The sequence below is a fragment of the Corvus brachyrhynchos genome, unplaced genomic scaffold, assembly GCF_000691975.1.
Source record: "Corvus brachyrhynchos isolate BGI_N302 unplaced genomic scaffold, ASM69197v1 scaffold162, whole genome shotgun sequence".
In the NCBI taxonomy this organism is placed as follows: domain Eukaryota; kingdom Metazoa; phylum Chordata; class Aves; order Passeriformes; family Corvidae; genus Corvus; species Corvus brachyrhynchos.
The window spans coordinates 744,704-758,424 of record NW_008236696.1 but is presented as its reverse complement, the minus strand read 5'-3'; the positions used below and the strand labels follow the sequence as shown (position 1 = coordinate 758,424).

Below are 13,721 nucleotides of genomic sequence, written 5' to 3'. Positions count from 1 at the left end.
CATCACCATGGTATAGCAGAGGAGGCTGTATGTGCTGTATCACCTTCATATACCCCAAGTCAGGGGGAGAAGGTGGTCATCATCCAGCTGTGCTGCTTGTTCTTGCCCCCAGGAGAGGTAGACTAGATAATCTGAATTCTCTACCAGACTGCTACCTCTCCTCTCAATTTGAGGCCTTTCTCATGGGTTAGTGAAAAAGATTTTTTCAAAACCTGCTTTTCTTGCACAGGGGTGTGAGGGGTTTTTTTGAGTCCATGCCCAGTGTTGGGACTGGTGGAGCTATTCCTAGGAAAGCTCCCCAGCCCTGGAGGAGAGGTGTGCTGGTGCCACTGTGTTAAATAGGTGCTGTTTCAGCATCTGATTGAATTAGGACTCATGTGAACTCTATCAGTCTTGCCTCACAGATAAAGGCTTGTTTATTTTTCATTGGCTCTTTGTTGAAATAAAACGGTTTCTGATAATGCCCAAGTAATTCTTTTTATCGACACTCAGGAGGCTGATACGGAAATAAAAAATAGGGAACTCTTTCAGTGGAGATTAAGATCTCTCGGAAACGTGGCAGGGGTCCGGCCTGAGATATTGTTGGTGCTGCAGCTCCATTCCACAGCAGCCACTTGCCCTGAAAGATGAGCTCAAGCTCACTAAACAACCCTGTTTTCAGAAATTAAAGAGCTGTGCAGAGGGTGTTCTAGCAGATGTATCACAAATCTGCTATGTTAGGCAAAAAAAAAAAAAAAGGAAGCAAAAGTCATAGGGACAACCTTTATGGAACATTTTAAAAGAAATTTAAAAATATGGGGTAGGTTTATTCTTATGTTGGATAATGTGTTGCGTTCTGAGGTGCTGTGGGTCTTTGTGAGGGTTTGTGCCTCTCACTAGCTGAGCTGAGGGGGTCCTGCTCTGGTGCAAGGGGACAGGGAAACTGGGATGATTTCCAGGAGATATGAGGACCCAGATAATCAGTTAACTGCTGCTTCTCAAAGTTAAACTCATTAAATTCCCCTTGCTCATCTCAAATCTAAGCTATGGGACATCAGGGTGTGCCTAACCCAGGGGGGTTGTTTTGACATATTTTGGGGTGAGTGTTTTTTAAAATGGTGGGAGATGAGGCATTCATTAGGAAGTGTGAACTGGATGGGGGAGGTGACCCATTCCAAAGGACCTTTGCCCTGAGGACTGCTGGAAGCTGCAGACACTGTGCTTCCCATACACTGTGCCCATGTGCAGGGTCCATGGAGGTGCCACTCAGCTGGACACTGGTCATCTGCCCTTGCTGTCCACTGTGCACTGAAACCATGGACAGAGCAGCCCCCTCCCAACATAGGCAGCAGGCACAGGGGCTGTGCAGAGTGTGGGGGCTGAGCAATGGCTGGCAGCAACCCAGAGCCCACCCAGGGCAGGGCAGAGCCCAGCGCGGTCCCCAGGGCCAGCGGCGCTGGCTTTGATGGATGGGCTGCCATGGCAACCCTGCCCACGGCCACATCTGTCACCAAGGGGGACAAATTGCTAATAGGCAGGTTGCCAGATACCCACGTGGTGGGGGTGGCCTCCAGGGTGTCCTCTGCAGCAGATAATCTGGGGCAATGTGGGGGGAAAAGGAATGAGGGTGATTTGGGAGCAGCCTCTCAGTCAGGGTGGCACCACTGCAGCCGTGCAATGCTCAGGGATGTGATTGTGTAGTTGCATATGTGTTTTTTCACTCTGTTGAGCTGTGGGGGCCCAGTGAATTGCTTTAGGGTAATGTGAACAGAGTCACACCAGGGATCTGGAGAGCAGAAACGGGGGCAGCAAGGCTCCATTGAAAATTGGGCATGAGCTGTCAAAGGACTGGGTTACACCTATGCAGCTCTGAGCAGGATTGCTCTTAATCTGCTTATATACCCTGAAAAATGTTTTTGGGCAGTTGCTGATTCTTTGCATTACAGAAATTGGATCATGAAACATTTGAGAGGGGTCTGTTTTCAGCTGAGCTGTATCTCTCTTCAGTCCCTCCAAGCTCTGCAGTCCCAGGGGAGCGTGAGGGGATCGGGGCTGCTCCTCCGCTCCTGACCGAGAGCTCAGGGTTACCAGAGCAGATTGCTGCTGCTGTCTGGCAGAGTGATCCAGCACTATTTAACTCTCACTCCTCTTCAAAGCAATGTCAGTGCTGTAAACACTTCAGGACTATGAGCCCAGCTCCTTCTGCTGCCATCCCTAACCTGAAGCCTTCAGCCTGCTCAGGACCCATGGTGGCAGCTGCCTGCTGCCTCCCCAAGGGGCGTGGATTGCCTGGCTGGCCTCGATGTGCAGGGAGGTGCAGGCAGGGCAGAGCCAGGCAAGTCATTTATGGAGGAACTCGTGTGTGAGCAGTTGGATGCTGCTGTTGGAGAGGAGAGAGCGCAGCCGTGCTGGCCCCAGTGCTCCCACCCCAGCACCAACACAAGCAATGAAAACCTGGGCTTATCTTGCTACTGAATATTTTATTTGCTGTTTAACACCAATTTGATTGCCATTTCTGTTTCTGAAATGGGCATCAGCTTTTCTGCAGATCCACCAAGGGAAGGTCTCTGTGCTTGTAATGCTCTGTCACTGGCTTCAGGTCCCACGATGCAGATGGTGAGGGACTCTTTTGCATGGGAGCCAGGTGGTGGGGTGGGATGAGAAATTTGGGTGGCCTGGGCATATGGGACCATGTTGCACCCAGGTTCTGTTTACACACACAGCAGAAGGATTGATTTCCAGTAGCATTTAGCCTGAGGGTGTTGTGTGCTTGTTTTCTGTAACTTAAAAGAAGTCAAATTGTTCCTGGGCTGGGGCATAGGAACACAGAAGGATGTGTTGTGTAATAAAGGATTTGATTTGGGGAGTTCCTTTAGACAAGCTGGAGCAGTTCACTGTAGGATGGATTTGGGTTGATGTTCTGAAGGGTTTGAGCTCTTCCAGGTAATACACAGCAGAGATCGGAGAAGAGGTCTTGCCATTCCCAAACTGAGGAAAGTGGTGGTTGATTTGAAAACTGCAAAGGCTCTTTAAACAAAAAATTCATGAGACAGCAGGACACAGAGATTTACAGCTGCAGCTTCTGAATTTGCCTTGCTTATGAAGTTTGCTGTCACTCTGGTATGAAGAGCTAAGTCAATGCTAAATGAACTGTATTTAAAAATACTTCCTCAATAAATGTCCTTGCAAATTAAATTTCAGAAGATGATCTTACCTTTAGCCCATCTGGATGATAATTTTAATTATGGTTAATAAAAATTCAAAATGCATTTCCAGTTTATTGTCTTACTCCATTATGACTTCATCCCTTAAGAAAATTGGTCATGATGCAAGTGTGTGAGGGCAAAGCACTTTCCAAGTGCCATTTGAAGCCTTTTCTGAGTATATTAAGCTCTGCCCTAAAATCAGCAAGGACTTACGTTCATTTTAATTTTTCTCCTGGAAGACTGTTCATTTCCAGGCTAAACATACCCTTAGTGTTGATAAATTGATATTATGGCAGTATCTGCATTGTTTTTTTCCCTCTCTGTCCTTACTGTTGACAGTATACACAGATATACCATACCTTTGCATGGGGCAGATTTTGGCCGGTGACCCGTCCATTTCTGCCCTTTCTTCCACTTCTTGAAGCCACTTTCATGACATAACAGGGATATTCCCAGAATTTTTCAGCACCTGTTCAGGAAGAGAAGAGAAACTCAACATCAAAACTAAAGATAGGAGCATGGTCAAAACCAAGTAAGGTATAGTCTGCTCAAGTATTTTATTTAGCCCGAAGGTTTATGGCCATCCTGTGTCTGGATTTTATAATCATTATAATTTATTATAGTCTTAAATCACTGCATTTGTGCAATTTGGTCAGGAGTAACCCTTCTGCCGTTTTAATTCTCTTCTTGGCCTGTGCTTTTGGTAGTGATGTCACTTGCTTGGAGAACGTTAAAATGCCATGTAAGCCTCATGTGATAAGAAACTTGAAGCATGCACATCGAAGAATCTGGCAAGGAACCACTGGCAAGCGAGTATCTTTAAGTAGGAAGCAGATCTAATTGGAAAACATGGTTTCACATCTGAGAAGAAGCACTTGCACAGGCCTTGGAGGAAGCTTCTTTCACACATGGGCTGTGCTTGCTTTCTGGAGCACGCTGATGGCTCCTGCACGCCCTGGGGATCTGTGAAATCCCTGGGAGGCAGACTCACATCCCATGCTATTTTTGTAACGTTTATTTCACAGTTGTTCAATGACAAGATTAAGTTTGGGCTGGGTTAGATCATTACACTTCTATATTTGATATTCTGAAATTTTGGAAGTGGTACAAGCAGTGGTGGCCAGTCATGTTGGAACCAACCTGAGCAGCAGGACAGCAGCTCTCTTGCAGGAGGCCTGACACTGCTTGGCAACCTTCCCCTCAAGGGAAGTTTCCTGCTCAGAAACATGATCAGAACCAAAGGTTGTCTGGTTAATAAAAAATAAAAATTGAAAAGTACACCTGGTTCTTAAATCATAGGAAGCTTTCAAATATCTGCCTCAGTGCCTTTGTATTTTCAGAGTTGAAGAACTTATGGAAGAGCCAGAGTTTTGTTTTATTGCTGTTGATACTAAACATTGATCACAGGTATAAAGTAGGGCATGTAGGGGTAGGGTTTGAGATTCTGATCTCCTCCACTGATTTTCAGCACTGGACTGATTCCTGTTTCTTGCTCCCAACCTTCTGGAGGGCCACAAGCCTTTCAAGCCTTCCAGCCTTTTACTGTTTCATTTTATAGCAAACCCCAAATGGATTACAAGCTGATAGGTTCAGGATGATGTCCCAATGGCTCTGCGTAGCACCGTGGGGTCCCCACAGCAGCAATGCCAGCGTCGGGGTCCTGCCCTGGGGCCAGGCAGCCCGGGGGATGCTGCTGGTGGTGTCACTGCATGACATTTATGTCGTTAATTACATTCCTGTTCCCTTTGGCAGCTGGTGATGGAGTTCTGCGGCGCGGGCTCCGTCACCGACCTCATCAAGAACACGAAGGGGAACACCTTGAAGGAGGAGTGGATTGCCTACATCTGCAGAGAGATTTTGCGGGTACGTGTCCAGGGGGAGCTGAATGTTGTTGGGAGTGTGGCAGTTGAGTGCTCAGGGGACATGGGAAGCCTTTGGCTCCGCAGACTTCGTGGATGCTGGGCTGCCAGGGGCTGGAGCCTGTGTGGTGCCGGCAGGCCTGAATGATTCATGTGCCTGTATGATGCATAATAAATAAGTCCTGCTTAATGCCCTTTAGCTCTGTTAGTTCCCTGAGTTTTAACCCTCTTTTTCCTTCAACAAAAATATCATCTCCTATTAGTGTTAAAAGAGCAAAGATTTATTTACTTTAGAATTACGTTTTTAGTTAACAGAAAGGTGGAGGACTAATAAAGTCTGTGGAAAGAAGAATCTTCCTGATTAAAAAGCATCCTATGTTTTATTAAATCCACATGTCTGACTTTAATGAGGATGCTGCAGCTTTTATATTCACGATATAAATGTTTGACTGAAATGTCTTAAAATGGGCCATGCCAGAGTTTCATGTACTGAGAGATGGCAGATTCAGCAAAGACTTCCCTGCATTTTGCACTGCTGAGGCTGGAGGATGGGATTGTAATGGTTGCCCTGCATTAACATCTATTGCTCTGGGAACTGAAGATTTGTTCAAGAGGAAACAGAAATATTTGGCATGTGAAGGAAATCTGTACAAGAGCCATCCAAGTGATAGGATGAGAGGAAATTGCCTCCAGTTGCACCAGGGGAGGTTTAGGAAAAATTTCTTCATCAAAGGGGTTGTTAAGCATTGAAACAGGCTGTCCAGGGAAGGATGGATCCCCACCCCTGGAGGGATTTAAAAGAGGTGTGGATGTGCCACTTAGGGACGTGGTTTAGTGCTGGCCTTGGCAGTTGTCAGGGTTATGGTTGGACTAGATGGTCTTAAAGGTCTTTTCCAACCTAAACAATTCAATGATTCTATTAAAGAAAATGAGGCAAAAATGATCTTTCTGAAAGGATGTGCCTGACACTGAGGCTGCTATGGCTGTCCAGAGGTGGCACAGCACTTCTGCATTGTCCCTGAATGCCACTGTCCACACCAGCATGATGTGCAAAAGATGCTGGCACTGTAACTCATCAGCTGTTGTATGGACACTGCTTTCAGTGCCAGGAGGCCACAGTTACATGGGCTTATTTTAAAATGTGTATGAGCTCCGTGAGCCAGCTCCTTAAAATAGTCCTGGCAGTGAGTCAGAACCCAGCCTGACTCATGTCCTGGGGCCACCATCGAGTGCCACCCGTTGCAGTTTGGCCACAAGTTGGGGCAGGTGACCTCTGTGGGGTTTGGGGTGAGGAAAGGCTCCCACCTTCACATGGCAGAATGTGGCTCACGTGGTTCGGACAGTGGTGGACAGCTGGAATTCTGACACGAGGCTCAATCCCACATTGTTAAAGGATTTATTGAAATTCAGTGGAATTTTCACTTTGCTCCGATGCTCAAAGGTGCCTGTAACCAAGTATAATATGGCTAAAATAAGGACTCCCATACAGATATAATCTGTTCCACAGTTTTCCCAAGGTGACGAGCATAAAATGACTAATAACTACCAGAAGTGATAGCAGAAATCCTTTTCTTCCTCAAATATGAATGTTTAATGTGAAATGTAAACCTAATGCAAAATTAGTTTTTGAAGTAATCCATATTTTTCCTAAGATGGCAATCTGGGTGGATGTTACTTTGAAACTGAAATAATAAATGAATGAAGTAAAAATGTGCGTTGCAAAAAGAAATTAATGAGCTAATAAACCAGCACAACAGCAAAGCCAGTTTATCTTTAGCCTTTGAGACAGGCTTTTTACTTGAGCTATATCTCTGTTAGGGATATGTGCAAGTTACAACATTTGTATTTGCATGGTAGCTTTTTTAACACAAGCTTCTCAGTGTATTGAAATCCAGTTTATTGGACCGATATAACAAGAGAATTGTTTTGTTTAGTTTCTGGATGATGGAAATAGAGAAAGGAGACAAACCCATTCTGTTATTTCTGCCACAGAAATGGCTCCCTGAGGCAACGGAGCACATGGGGGAAATCATGTCTGGAGCGATGGAAGAATTTGGGTTAATGCAGGTTCCTGCAGGAATGTGAAAGATTGGGTTTAATCCCTTTAGAACTGACAGGCTCCTTGCCAGGCATGTCCTCCCAGCATGGGACATGGGACAGTGTTTGGAGCATGTGATAAACAAAAGCATTCTGCAGTGCTTAACTCCAACTGTGAACCTTTCATTTCTGGAGCATAATTGGTTGAGGAGGAATGTCAGAAAATAACATGCTTTGAACTTGGGTTCCTCTAACCTTTCTCTGAATTCTCCAGGGATTGAGTCATCTACACCAGCACAAAGTAATTCACCGAGACATCAAGGGACAGAATGTATTGCTGACGGAAAATGCAGAAGTGAAACTAGGTAAGGGTGGGTTAGAGCTCCTGGAAACTGCGGCTGGGCTGGCTGGGGGGAAGCAGCAAAACTGGCTTGTACATGACCTGAAGAAAGAGGATGGGGTACCAAGAGCTCCTCTGTGGGTTTTGTCATGTTGGCTTCGATAACATGGCCTTGGGTGTTGACTGAGTGCTGTGCCTTAAAGTGCCAGGGGTTGATGGCCAGGTTCTGCTTGGCAGAGGTGCACTTGCAGTGGTGTTTCTGTTCAGACAGCTCTGCCACAGGTACAGGTTAAACAATCAACACCAGTTTTTCATGCCCTGGATTGAAAACTGCCCTGTGTGCATCACCAGATGTTGTCAAAGGCTGTTCCCCCACAGCTGCATAGCAGTGTCCTGGAGGATAATCCATTCAGTTTAGTGTGACATGGTCCAGACTCCTTTTCCAAGCTAACCTGATGGAGGGGGCTTAATTTGCAAGAACTACTCTGAATTTCGTGCACTGTGTTAGTCACCCTGGCATTGGTGTGGTGATCATATGGAAGGCAGCAGATGAGTGCAGATGACGTGCTCACATCCTCGCTTGTCCAGTATCAATGTTAAGGCTGTCTTTGCACATTTTTATTTATGCTGGTATTGGAAGATCCCTTACACTGGTCATGTGTGGTGCAAGCCTGGTTTTCCCATGCCTCCTCTCTCCATCTACAGCAGAATAAAACCCTGGCTTAACAGATGGCACCACCAGCTCATTTGGCTTTATGCTGGTGAAGATTCCCCTCCAAGGGGAAATTCTCTGGGGCAAATCTCCAGCCATTGTGTTGTGCAAAGTGCAGTTAGTGGACCATAGAGTATTCTCTCATTGGTTTGATTTCATCATTTTTTGCTTCATTTTGCAGCTCTCTGCTTGACATTTCCCGTGGGCCGTTGTCCTTGGCCCTTAGTTCCTTAAGTCTTTTGCATTTCTGCCATTTGCAGCAAGAATTTAGGTAGAAAAATGAGGCTTCCACCAGTATTTGGCAGGCTTTAATTCAAATGAGCAAGCGTAGAACAAAGGCTGCTGCTTATTCATGTTGCTAACCCTGTTTCTCATTAGTATGAGGAGCTGTGATTTCTTTTCATTGCCTCCTGGCAAGGAGGAAAAGGCACAGGGTTTTGTACAAAACCTGGACATCAGATGATCAGGTTTGTCCTTGATTGACCTCTGTTGATCCCAGCAGAGATCAAACAGGGATGTCTTCAGCCCCGTCTTTCTTTCCTGGCCGTGTGGCGTTGTTCTGAACGAACACAATGTTTTACATTCAGCAGCAGAGTGTTGCTCAGGTTTGTCTCTGACCTTACGGTGCCCCGTTGTCTCCCTGCTCCGCAGTGGATTTTGGTGTCAGCGCCCAGCTGGACAGGACGGTGGGCAGGAGAAACACCTTCATTGGAACGCCTTACTGGATGGCCCCCGAGGTCATCGCCTGCGATGAAAATCCCGATGCCACTTACGACTTCAAGGTACCTAAATGAGCATCTTCTTACTCAGGAGTCCAGAATATCCTTGCAGCTTTGAAAAACACACTGGCAGGCAGCGCAGGCTCCTCCTGCTTTCTGGCTGTGGGATTTTGGGATGCCAATTCAGGTCCATCCTGAAGCTTTGTTGTGCTGTTCACGTATCCAAATTTACTGTGAGGAGTCTTTCCCCGTGTGGAGAAAGGTGTCAGACTCAGGTTTCCTATCTGCTACCCTGCTTTTTGGTGCTGTGTATTTAAATACTCCAGTCAAACAAGCTGTATTTGCTCTATTTACTCTGGAGAGGAGTCAGGTCGGGTTTAGAAAGGGTAAAATCACATCCTCTGGCCTGCAGGCTGATATTTGCAGGGAGATGTGAAGGCTGCCACACAATCAGACATTTAGGGGGCTGACCTACTTTTCACATGTCTCTCCAGCCTGTTTGAAGTTTATTTTTGGAATGGTGGCAGCACAACATCGCTGCTGAGTTATAATGTGGCACAGAGCCCTGTGCCATGCAGCAGATCCACAGGAAGGTTCGGAGTCCTACCTGCCCATTCAAACTGCAGAGAGGTCTGATGTTTAAAGCAGGGAGAGCTTAATATAGTTTATCCTGTTTCTGCCTTACTACAAGTTTCTGGACACACATCTGTAGAAATATCCCTTGGGTTTTTATTCCTTGTTTTTTTGGAGTGTCCAGAACTTGAATTTCTAACTCCAAGCCTGCTAAGGTCCACTGAGTGTGTCCAGAGAGGAGGTCAGGACACTGACACATGAACTCTGAGGGGGAAGCTCAGGCATGTGTGAAGCTCACTGTACCTCTGTTTGTGTGCATGCTGAGAGGTCGCTTCACAAGGTGGTGTTTAAAAAGGGCTTTGAGACCCTCTGGTGTGAGCTGCTTTCTAAAAGTAGAACACTCCGATGTAACAGAGCCACAGCCCACCATCGTGGTACAATTTGGGCTGCAATTACTGATCATTCAGAGAAATTTTTGAGAAATGAATGATTTTAAGGTAACCAAATGATGCTTTGCTATTGCAGCCATTTAAGTGCATCAGTCAGCTTTTGAACCGATGGTTTTCCAGACAGCAGCTCTCCAGTCCGAGTTCAGACTCTGGGTTACGGAAATAGTTAAGGATGGGGACGTGTAGAAATAGTTTAATCTCCAGTTACCTATTACTCTTTGATTAACCAATTACAATGGGCATTTCCTCAGCTCTGCTGAGGGCAGTGCCTCATGACAGGGCTGCACCCTGCACTGGCTGCTCTCACCACTTCTCCGACAGCTGCCTGTGCCACACTCTCATTAATCACAGCTTTTTATTATTCTTTCTCTTAAAAAAGACTGATATCTTCATAGGCTACTTTCTACCCTCTGAAATCCCCGAGGATTTTCCTCTTGCCAGAATAACTGGGGCACTTAATATGCCGTGGACTGATGCACAGGCGGCAAGACCAGAATCCCTCCATTGTCCCTGAGGATCAGATGCTCGCAGCGAGCCGGGCGCTCGCCTCTCTGAAGTTGGCCCTGGCCATTTTTCCGTGGCTGGGGGTGTGGAACAGGAGGCTGATTGCTGCTGACACGCTCCATGCAGGGTGCTTTCAGAGCTCCTGGTGATGTGGGAGCCACTGGACATTAGCCCATACCCCGGATCACATCCCCGCACCTGATGCTCTCACTTTGAAGTAGGGTGGGGAGGATGTAAATGATAATTATTTCTTTTTAAAAGGATGCAAATCAGATGCTCTCAGGTTTAGCTGACTGGCTTAAGGTACTATATACAAAAGATGAGATTTATAGGGTAAGAAAAGGAATCCTCACAGGCTTAATCTGTTGGACAAAAAGCCTCTGATCTCACTGTTTTCTTAGCCAGAAAGAGATGCCTGTGTAATCTATGGAAGGAGGCAGTAAATACCTCCTCACATAAATAAACCACTTTAAAAAAGAACAAATAGAAACCCCCCACTGCTGAGGTTATTTGTTGGTTTTTTCCCCAGCCAGTCTTCCTTTTTTCTTTAGAGATATCTTCTCAATAAGCTTAGAATCAAAAGCACGGGGAGAAAGAAGCCTGCTTCCCTTCCCAAGTCAAGGCAATGCAAATACATTAGCACAGCATCCCTTTGCTGGATGGACTGAAAGGCTTTTCAGTCTTAAAAATAAAAACCACTCAAAAAAATCCCGAATTCCAGATCATTATAAAATGTGTGCTTCCCGCTGAGTTTTCTGCTTTCTCTGGGAGACTTAGAGAGGTGATAATCCCTTTCTGTATTCCTCCAGCTTTAAGATCACTTGGCATCTTGCATATAATACTGGGCACCTCAGTATGGAAAGACACATTAGGAATTTGGAAGGAGTTCAGTGGCAACCCGGAGGGAAGGGGTCATGTGTGCTGAATCATGTGGAAAGACTGTGATAATTAAGTATGCAGCAGAAATCCCAGCTGACCAGAAACAAAGAATGGATGAGACTGTGCTGTGAAAGGGCTGAAAATAAGATTTGAGAGAGAATTTTTAAGCAGGTACAAAGATCTGTAGCAAGGACAGCATTTGTTAAGGGAGAACTTGAGCTAAAAACAAGGAAAAGTGCCTTGAGATTGAAAATCCAAGTTGTCTTTCCTGGGGGGGTGTATGTGAAAAGGTGCTTGTGGTTCTCTAGCTCTGGCTGGGGTTTTGGGACTCTGTGCTGGGAAAAACAACCTTTCTGGGATTTATTCACTAAATCGTAGGTTTAGAGGCTTGAGGCGGTTTAGAAAGGGCAGCTCTTGAAGTGGAGAGGAGAAAGGTGAAGTGGGACTGCAGGGACATGGCAGACAGCAGGGCAAGGGAGAGCTGGATGTACAAGAGGAAGGGTGGAAGGCAGAGTCCATCCCTTCCAGCTTTAGATGAAAGCACCAACATTGGTCTGAGTCATGTTCGCAGTCCAGCAGATGGGTTACGCTCGTCTTCTCTCACTGGGCACGTACAGCCTCTGCCTCCTGCCCTGCCAGGAGAGCCAGTCCATCCCCTGGGACTCGTTACCAGGGCTGGGGGTGCAGCCACAGCTCGTTAGTGATGGTGGGGTGGGGGGGGAGGCACTGGAGGGCAGCTCACTGCTGCTGTCTGGCTGGAGCTGGGGATTTGGGTGTCCCTGTTGGCAAGGGGGAAGATGGAAGGAAGAGTGATACAGGTATGAAATCAAAGAGTTTCCCAAATAGGTATGTTGTCTCTGCTCTGATCCTTCAGGAGACTCAGGGATGAGCAAGGTTTGGGAACAGGGTAAATAAAAGTGTCCATTTCTCCTTCCACTGGCAATGTCCCTCTGCTTTCTTTCACAGAGTGATTTGTGGTCTCTGGGGATAACAGCCATCGAGATGGCCGAAGGTGCTCCCCGTGAGTAGAGTCATTGCTCTGTTAATTATCCCTGGGTTGTAACATGCTGGGGTTTGCTGAGCACCAGCCAGAGCTCGGCTCTGTGCAAGAAACACAACCCCAAGGTTTTCCCAAGCAACCTGGGCTTGCTGAAGTGGAGCTCGCAGCCGCCACGGAGACAAAGCTGCCAGGGCAGCATGGCCCAGGGGGCAGGATGGGCAGTGAGCAAAGGCAGACCTATGTGACCCTGATACATGTTTGGGACATGGTTTCCTCAAATAAAACACGGATGAAGAAGGGATGGAGGACTGGAAGCAGGTAAAACACCTAGGAGCTGGTGTGACACCAGTAGTGACACGCTGGGTTCACCTGGTGCACCTGCACAGGTCACACTGCCGCAGTTTTCAGCATAATCCTGGCACCGTCCTTGCTGGAAAATGCAAGTAAATAAAGCAGAGCGTGGTGGCATGTGATGTGGCTGTCCCATGCTGTGGCCCATTGATCTCAGCACCTCACAGGTGCTGAGGACGTGGAGCTGCAGGAGCAGAGGTGTCCCCAGCCAGCTCCTGCATTGACCCTGGCACTGCTGGGGACACTCACAGCCCTTGGATGGGGACATCAGCCCTCACTTGAGCCCCAGGGCTGGGGATTGTCTGTAGGGGGTTGTTGCTGCAGTCATCCTGCCACGAGGGTCTGGCAGCCTCAGAGGAAACTCAGATCTCCCAGCTGGATATCTGTGCCATGTTTAATGCCTCTTTTTACAAATTGCAGCTCTGTGTGACATGCATCCCATGAGAGCCCTCTTCCTCATCCCCCGCAACCCGGCCCCGAGGTTGAAATCAAAGAAGTGGTGAGTTTCTTTCTCAATCTTTAGGAACTGTAAAAACATTTCTGGAGCAACCTGTTTCTGCAGCCAGGCATGCTGGGGACGTGGTGTTGGCATTTATATAGTTTTAGGGGTTGGTGATGATCCCCAGAATCAACCCCAGAATTGAGGTTTGGTCTCCTTTGGAGAAGAAATTTGTTCTGAAGGATGCACCGTGGGATGGAGGGCTTCCTTGGTATGCAGAGAGAGAAGCATGCTCACCCTGCCATTTCACAGTGCAGAGTTGGTTTTTCCAGGGCAGTTTGTGCAGCCTGAAGTCTGATGACACTTTGCTTGGCTCTCGTTTCGTTCCAGTTAGGTTCTGTTCTCAAGTGGAAACATGTATCCAGGCCAAAAAAAAAAAAAAAAAAAAGGATGGTTTATCTTGAAGGCCCAGGAATGCAGAGATTTGTACTTAGTTTGGGCTTTATTTTAAAATTTTGTAGGAAAGGATGCATCACTGTTTTGGGGAAAAAAAAAAAAAGAAAGAAAGTGAGGCATGCCAATAAAAACCCACAGGAAAAATATTCCTGAAGCCCAGCAGATGTTGTTTTGTTACTGTATGTTCTGTGTTGATGGAAGTGGAGTCCTTAAAAACA

The 13,721-nt window shown here is 46.7% G+C and overlaps 1 protein-coding gene across 9 annotated transcripts in view; it reads left to right on the top strand.

Annotated features, from left to right (window-relative positions):
- Positions 1-13,721, top strand: part of TNIK (TRAF2 and NCK interacting kinase) — a 125,135-nt gene that overhangs the window by 59,278 nt on the left and 52,136 nt on the right. For all 9 annotated transcript variants that reach the window (XM_017726871.1, XM_017726874.1, XM_008644462.2 and 6 more), the window contains exons 4-8: positions 4,938-5,048; positions 7,356-7,446; positions 8,785-8,915; positions 12,224-12,278; positions 13,029-13,107. In XM_017726871.1, coding sequence (XP_017582360.1) covers positions 4,938-5,048; positions 7,356-7,446; positions 8,785-8,915; positions 12,224-12,278; positions 13,029-13,107 — 467 coding nt within the window. The remainder of the gene's footprint in view (positions 1-4,937; positions 5,049-7,355; positions 7,447-8,784; positions 8,916-12,223; positions 12,279-13,028; positions 13,108-13,721) is intronic.